General features: G+C 44.1%; 1 protein-coding gene across 1 annotated transcript; it reads left to right on the forward strand.

The window, feature by feature from the left end:
- The first annotated feature begins 3973 nt into the window (after nt 1-3973).
- LOC103638545 (uncharacterized) lies at nt 3974-6795 on the forward strand. The gene is made up of 5 exons (XM_008661426.2): nt 3974-4706; nt 4811-5446; nt 5697-5729; nt 6030-6062; nt 6649-6795. The coding sequence occupies exons 1-5, from the start codon at nt 4401-4403 to the stop codon at nt 6793-6795; spliced, it is 1155 nt and encodes a 384-aa protein (XP_008659648.2). The 5' UTR covers nt 3974-4400.
- The last annotated feature ends 798 nt before the right edge of the window (nt 6796-7593 follow it).

Consider the following 7593-nt stretch of genomic DNA (forward strand, 5'->3'; position numbering starts at 1 on the left):
ATTTCTTTTGCACCCACTCCTAAATCTTTAGGAATTCATAACTTTATAACCGTAGCTCCGAATTTAGTGATTCTCGAGCCCACGATCTCGTTACGACGCGTAGACTAATCTTATGCAGTTTGATCTTATGTTTGGTGTGATGTTAATTTTGTCTATACCCTGTTTGTTTGTATTGCTACGACTAGTGCGAGGTTACGAGTCATCTGAAGAACATCCTGGTACCTAGGAATCTTGAGTCTTAGGCAAATTGTGCCCTTGATCACTCCTTTTTACCTAATAATGTTCATATTTTAATCACTGTGACATGCTCAAGTTATTTTGATGGGACCTAATAGGTTCCCCTAGCATTGTTTATCCCTCACCTTGCAGACATATGAATTATTGGGTAGATTTGCTATTGCTCTACCTGGTTTTGGGAAGATAATGTTTTATTATGATCATGTTCCAATTATGATGTTGTTTAATTATTGTTCATGATAAGATCATATTGTTAATTGGAACATAGAGCGACCACCCGGTAAAATTAGTGCTACCACAAGGGTGGTATGGGATGCCCTTGGCTGACTAATTAGGAAAGCTAGTGGATGACTGCTGTCACGGAACCTCTCAAGGTATTAGGCCCACCTACAGATGTCCTTGTCCTAGGGACCTCAGGCAGTCATGCAGGTGTGCATAATGACTCGGCAAGTTCGGTTATCTGTATCTCTATCATATTTCCCAAGAGCGCTTAACCCATCACGCAAATATTACACATCATCGGAGTAGAGAGTAAGCGGAAAAGATTACAATATCATAATTTACATTCATATGAAAATATAGAAAGAGTAGTTATTACATATCCGGGTACTTGAGTGCGTAACACATTATTACATCACCGGGAGGCAAAACACCCTCCAAAATAAGTTTATTGTTCATCCTCCTGCATGGGAACCACCTTTGAAAAGAAACAGCAGAACTCAGCTGTTTCATCACCTAAAGCAACATTAATTTGAAAACCCTGAGTACGGAGTGTACTTTCGCAAGTCTTACCCGTCAAAGGAAAAGACTTGCAAGGATATGCTGGCCTTTTGGGAATCAAGGCAAAGCTTAACAAGATTCAAAGATTCCTTTTGCGGAAAAGCTTACTATGAGTCAATCCTTAAAAATTCATTTTTATTATCAGGTTAAGTAGTTACCTGCATCTAGATTTTTTCTATTCTAGATCAAGCACTTGACCTGTACTAGCCATCTTTTACCAACCCTTCATTTCACTAGATGCTACGTGTAGGGCAATGACCAAGTCTTCATGTCCGATAAGTAACGACAATCTGAATCGATTAATACCCAGCTGGGGATCTCCAACCACAAGACATATGTGTCACACCCGGTTTTAAGGAACAAAGCCGGGTGCATCTTGTAACACCCCAGGTGTTTATCTTCCGTAAACAGCGATTATGGATTTAAGCACGTAATATCGGTGGATAAAACGGATGCTAAATTTTAATCATCTTCGTCTATCGTGATTTTAATATCTCATCTGTTTCTATCTATTTAGACTCCTCCTGAAGTTTTCGCGAATTTCGGAACGTAATTGTTCTGAAAGTATGAGTCCTGTGCCTATTTAAAATTCATCAGTTAAGTGAATACAAATTTGGAGCCTCGATCCACTCTTGCGATTTTTGTACATAACAAATTAATTAGAACTCAACGACAACGGTTATTGGTCTGAAACAAACCCGACCGAGTGCGCTGTCCTCAGCAAAGAAATAAATGGTGTTCGGAGGGCAAATACATTTTCGTCAGATTTCAACTAAATCAAACCCCATCTAAATATCAAAGCCAATGTTCCTTGGTCTGGTCCGTTTGTTTTACACTCTGATCCAACTGCTCGGGTAGCGAGAGGATTTTTGTTTGGTTTTAGATTAATTAAATACGATCTGAACTATCACGATAACGTTTAAATCTGACCCATTAAAAATTTACCGGGTTTCGAATCAAATCAATCGTGTCACAAGTATCGTCGACCCTTTAGTTATCACTAAAAATCTTGACTCAAAATATATGTGATTCTCTGTCAAAAAAGAGAAGAAATAAAATAATTGGAAAAATCTTCATCCGCTTCCCCGTAGATTTTTTTCAGCTGCCCTCTCTATGCCCTGATATTTCTACGCGCAGCTCCGCACTCAGGCCTCCTTTGGCAGCCCAGGATCCCGAGAGGATCCCGGCCCATTCCCTGGCCCCGAATACCGCGGGCCAAATCACCCTCGGGCATTTTTTTCTCGTTTGGTGACCACGCACCCCGGCCCGATCCACGGAGGAGCACGGTGTTGCCGCCCCCGGCCTCAGAGGGTCGGGAAGGGTTTCCCCGTCTCCACTCTTGTGAAGCCGCCGCCTCCCTCTCGAACTCGTCGTCGTCCACTGCTTCCTCTTCCTTGCGCACGGCGTCTCACGCACAGCTGCCTCCTCTTCTTCACGCTCCTCTTCCTCGCGCATGGTGTCTCACGCACGACAGCCTCCTCTACTTCACGCATAGCACCAAAGCCCCCTCCTCTTCGCCGCGCGCGGCGGCCTACTCTTCCTCGCACAGAGCAGCATACCCCCCTCTTCCTCACGCAAGGTGGCCTCCTCAGCTCGCGCACGGCGACCTCCTATTCCTCGCACAAAGCAGCAGAGCCCCGTTCTCTTCCTCGCGCGCAGCAGTTTCATTTTCTCGCGCCAGCCTCCTCTTCCTGGTTGCTTCTCAGCTCACGTACTGCTTACGACCTCCTCAGCTCACGTACTGCTTCTCCTGATTGCGTTTTTTCATTTTTGGCAAGATTCATCAGGTACTGCTTACGACCTTCTCAGCACAAGGTCAAGAAGCTTCTTCGGAAGGTTGAGGGTAATAATTTTTTTTGCTGGTGGTCTACTGCTTATCTATTTCCTATTTATCTGGTGGTCTACTGAACATAAACTGGTGGTCTACTGAACTACAACAGTATGAGAAAAATACTAAATACACTAATACAGTACTGCTTATCTGTTTTTTTGCTTGGTTCATACAGATCAGTGTGGGCTCTGAACTGTAGGCTAAATTCACGGCTACTGATAGGTATATTTGGTTTACTATGGAGTATGCATTACTTTCAGTTTTGATTTAAGCCTGAACCTGCTTGTGGTATATTTGTTTTAGGGATACTAATAAATGGGTTCTAGAATTGAGTTGATAAGGAAACATTTAAAACAGGAGGAGGAGGATGATGATGAGTTATTTTTTGTGTTAGTTCCAGCTATATATGCTTCCCTTTATTCTGAAAAGAGGCCAGTACACACTTCTTGTCGTAGTGGTGCACGAAAAATTAGAGAAATGCTTGATGGTCATGAGAGCTGGTGCAAATCTGAGTTTCGAATGGAGCCAGAGATCTTTAGAGCTGTAGCAAGCTATCTTAGAAGGGAAGGATTGTTGCAAGACACTTCAAATATGAGCATTGAGGAGCATCTTGGGATATTCATGTACATGATATCTCAAAATGCTAGCAATGCTATCTTACAAAAAGAATTTCAGCATAGCGGGGAAAGCATACATAGAAAGATAAGCAAGTTCTTTGGTATAATCCCTGCTCTAACTCAAAGATTTGTGAAGCTCCCAAGTGTAAACCAACCACATGTGAAGATTACATCCAATCCTCGGTTTTGGCCTTACTTTCAAAATTGCATTGGTGCAATTGATGGGACACACGTCCCCATAACTATTAGTGAAGAGAGAGCCCCTCCATTTAGAAATCGAAAAGGAAACCTTTCTCAAAACGTGATGTTGGCGTGTGACTTCGATTTGAATTTCACATTCATCTCATGTGGGTGGGAAGGGTCCGCATCTGATGCGGGGGTTCTTCAATCAGCTTTAAGAAAGGGTTTCAGAGTGCTAGATGGTAAATACTATCTTGTAGATGGGGGATATGCAAACACTCCTTCTTTTATTACCCCATATCGAGGAGTTTCTTACCATCTAAGTGAATATCGGAGGCGAGGGTTGAGTACTGTATATGCTGATTATAAGGAGTTATTTAATCATTCTCATGCCCTCCTTCGCAACCACATAGAAAGGTCCATCGGTGTCTTGAAGAAGCGATTTCCCATCCTCAAAGTGGGCACCTTTTATCCCATAGAGACTCAGGTTTTGATTCCATCAGCAGCAGTTTTATTTCATAACATGATTAGAGGTTTAAATGGTGAAGATGGATGGTTGGATCAGCACCCAACTAACATCAATTCTAGTCAATTTGTTGAATTACCAGAGGGAGATAGCAATTATCAGTATAGTAGTCAGTCCAATGCTGGAAATGCTCTTAGAGATCAAATTGCTATGCAGATGTGGAATGATTATAATAATCATTAGTATCATTTTGATGTAATAGTCATTGGCTAATGTATACTATGTAGTCATGGCTAGAGCTTCGTGGAATATGAACTATGAGAAGATTCTTGTTGACATCTTGCACGAGCACAATCATGTGAAGTACCGGGGCCAGAATGGTTGGGCACCAGAAGGTTGGCGTTCTATGACACAAATGTTCAATAAGAAGTGCCTGTTGGCTAAGTTTACAAAGGCACAGATCCAGGAAAAAGAAAAGGAACTTAAGGCAAACTATAAGGTGTTGAAGGAAGCCCGCAAGCAAAGTGGTGTTGGATGGAATGAGGCCATGGGTATGATCATTGCGGAGCCACCAATATGGGCAAATATAATTGTCGTAAGTTTTTTACTAACCATTATTATTTCATTTGACTAATCGTTCTTATTTAATTTTGATTTTGGTTACATTCTAATTGTAATATATTTTTATATAATGAATAGAGTAATCCAAAGGTCAAGAAATTTCAGTCAAGGCCATTCCCTTTGTATAATCAGTTGTCAGCACTCTATGATGGCAGTTGTGCCACCGGTGATCTCAATTTTACATCAACTCAGCAACATACATCATCCCGACAACAATTACATATTCAAGCTGAAGCTGAAGCTGAAGCTATGAGCTCTTTCAGGATTGATGATGACCTCGGGGTTAACCCTGAGTTGAACCAAATCTCTTCAAATTTGCATGGGTTGGGATCTTCAAGTACCCGTGTTGAGATTGGTGGACATGACCGCACCCTGGCATCTTCAGAACAGCGAGCGGAGAGTCATGGAAGGAAGCGTAAGCAAAATCAGATTGCTGGGGTTCTTGAGGAATATTTGGATTACAAAAGGCAACATAATGATAAGTTGCTTGATGTGGTAAATCAGATTGATCAGCAAGCTGAGGGATGTAACAAGAAGGAAGAATATTGTATTGGAAAGTGTGTTCATGTGTTAGAGTCGATGGAAGAGTTAACTGAAGAGGAGATGGCAGCAGCAATGGGCGTGTTTAAGTGTGAGGAGAACAGAGAAATATTTCTGAACAGCCAGAGGCCATGTGTTCGATTGTTGTGGCTTAGGGACGAGATCGACAAGCAGGTAATTATATAAAGCACTCAGTTTCTACAATCACAGCTATATCATTTCTTATACTAACCACTTGCATGACAAATTTTGTAGAAGAAGAACTTATATCACTTCCCCAACACAACTTGGAAGTAACAAAGTGAGTATTCTTCTTGTTTCTTCTTTGACCAGATTATCACAGCTAGTGTTTATTTCCTCAGCTTGCCTTTTATTCTTTCATTCTTGCTTTGCTGATTTTTGTTCTCTTTTGTGTGCGTCATAGGTTTACGTGCACGAAGAGCTTGGAAGTAACAAAGTGAGTATTCTTCTTGTATCTTGTTTACAACCAGATTATCACAGCAAGAACGTAGGACATTTAACAAGTTCTTGCCTAATTTCTCGCTCAAAGTTACTACTGTCTACAGTTTCTTGGTGTTCAATTAAGCATTGTTTCATGTCTGCTTATGAGCTGTTGGTGTCTGGATGATGACCATGATAAGACACCCCCACAAACATGTATCTTTTTGCATGCTCTAATTTAGTTACCTTGTTTTGTTTCTATATAATCATGTTCAACTAATATCTGATTTGGTTAGCTATTTATATGTTTTTGTAGCTGTTGCAAGGAGACAAGGGATGGAGCTCTCTGGTACTAAATAGAAGCTATTCAAAGGAAAGTCAAGATGATCATAGTCATTGTTGTGTTAATGTTTTGGGCAAGCCAAATACTATTTTTTTATGAGTATGTGAAACATATGTTAAATTTGTTTTGGGCTATGTTTTATTATGACTATGTTTTTTATGAGACTATGTTTGACATTGGTCTTGTACAGTAGCTGCACACATGTGCTACTACTTGTACATGTGATGTTTATGAACTCTACTTGAGTGCATGTGATGTTTATGAACTCTACTTGAGTGCATGTGATGTTTATATTTGATCTCGTTGACATGTTCTGAATTACAATACGCTGCTGCCAATTTGTATAATTGTAATCAATTTTCTGGTCAATTTGCTAGTGATGCATGACAGGGTAAATATTCAGGAGATATCATACTAGCTGCTGGCTACTCCTTGGCTACCAGTTTCTTGTAGCAGGGGAGGGTATCCTTGGCTGTTGGCTGCCAAAGAGCAATAGGGGAGGACAGCCCCATCGGACGGTGCTCACCCAGGGATCTTGGGTAGCACGGATTATGCTCCCTGGGTGCTGACTCCCCTGGCTCCTCTACCACAGCTGCCAAAGGAGGCCTCCGGGAAAAATCCCGCCGCCCCTGTCCCTGCTCATTTCCCACGCGCGCGCCGAGCTCCTCCCATCTCTTTCCCTGCTGAGCTCGGCCCTGCTCGCCAGCGCTCCTCTACTCCATCCATGGCGCCGGCGTGAGTCCTTCTCTAGTGTTTATCTCCCGGCCGGAGTTCCCTGTCCACTCGGCGCCTCTGCTCCTCAATCCATGGCACGGCACTCCCTCTGGTCAGCACTCCCTCCAGCTCGGTCGTCCATCTCCCTGCTAGCCGTGCGCAGCCGGCTTTCTCCCATCTCCCATGGCGCCCGGTCCTCCCTGCGTCAGCTCGGCCAGGCGGACATCGCTCCCTACTGCGCTCGCCCAGGTCGCCGCCATCGCTCAGCTCGGCGCCCATCTATCTGCTCGCCCTCTCCAGCGCCTTCCCCTACTGTGGAGCTCCCGTGCGCGCGCGTCCCTAGCCCCTGCTCGACTCTCTAGTGCTCGGCTTCCTCTCCCTGAATCCCCGGCCGCCGTCGAGCTTCCTGCGCGCGTGCTCCTCTGCTCCCATGGCGTGTTCCTGTGCCCGGCCGGAGCTCCCTGGCTCGCCCCTGCGCGCGCCCAACTCTCTACGCCGAGGTCCCTCCATGGCACCGCGCCCTCCCCTGCTGGCAGCCAAACTCCCTACTTGGCCGTGCGCCTCCCTTGCTCCTGCTGCTCACCGTGGCCGGCTCTGGATCCTGCTAGCGAGTTTTTCCCCAGCGCCGTCTGGTTGCCGGTCATCTTCTGCTCCTCCCCATGTCGGTGATGTACTCCACCACCGCTCAAATTTCCGTGCTCGACTCATGGATGCCTCGGCTCCGCGGTATTCGTCGGGTCTCATCCTTGACGTCGGTCGCTCCTGTTAGAGGCATTTTTCGTATTATTTTAATTCTATAAATTAACATTATGATGATAACATA

Source organism: Zea mays, chromosome 9, assembly GCF_902167145.1.
Source record: "Zea mays cultivar B73 chromosome 9, Zm-B73-REFERENCE-NAM-5.0, whole genome shotgun sequence".
Classification (NCBI taxonomy): domain Eukaryota; kingdom Viridiplantae; phylum Streptophyta; class Magnoliopsida; order Poales; family Poaceae; genus Zea; species Zea mays.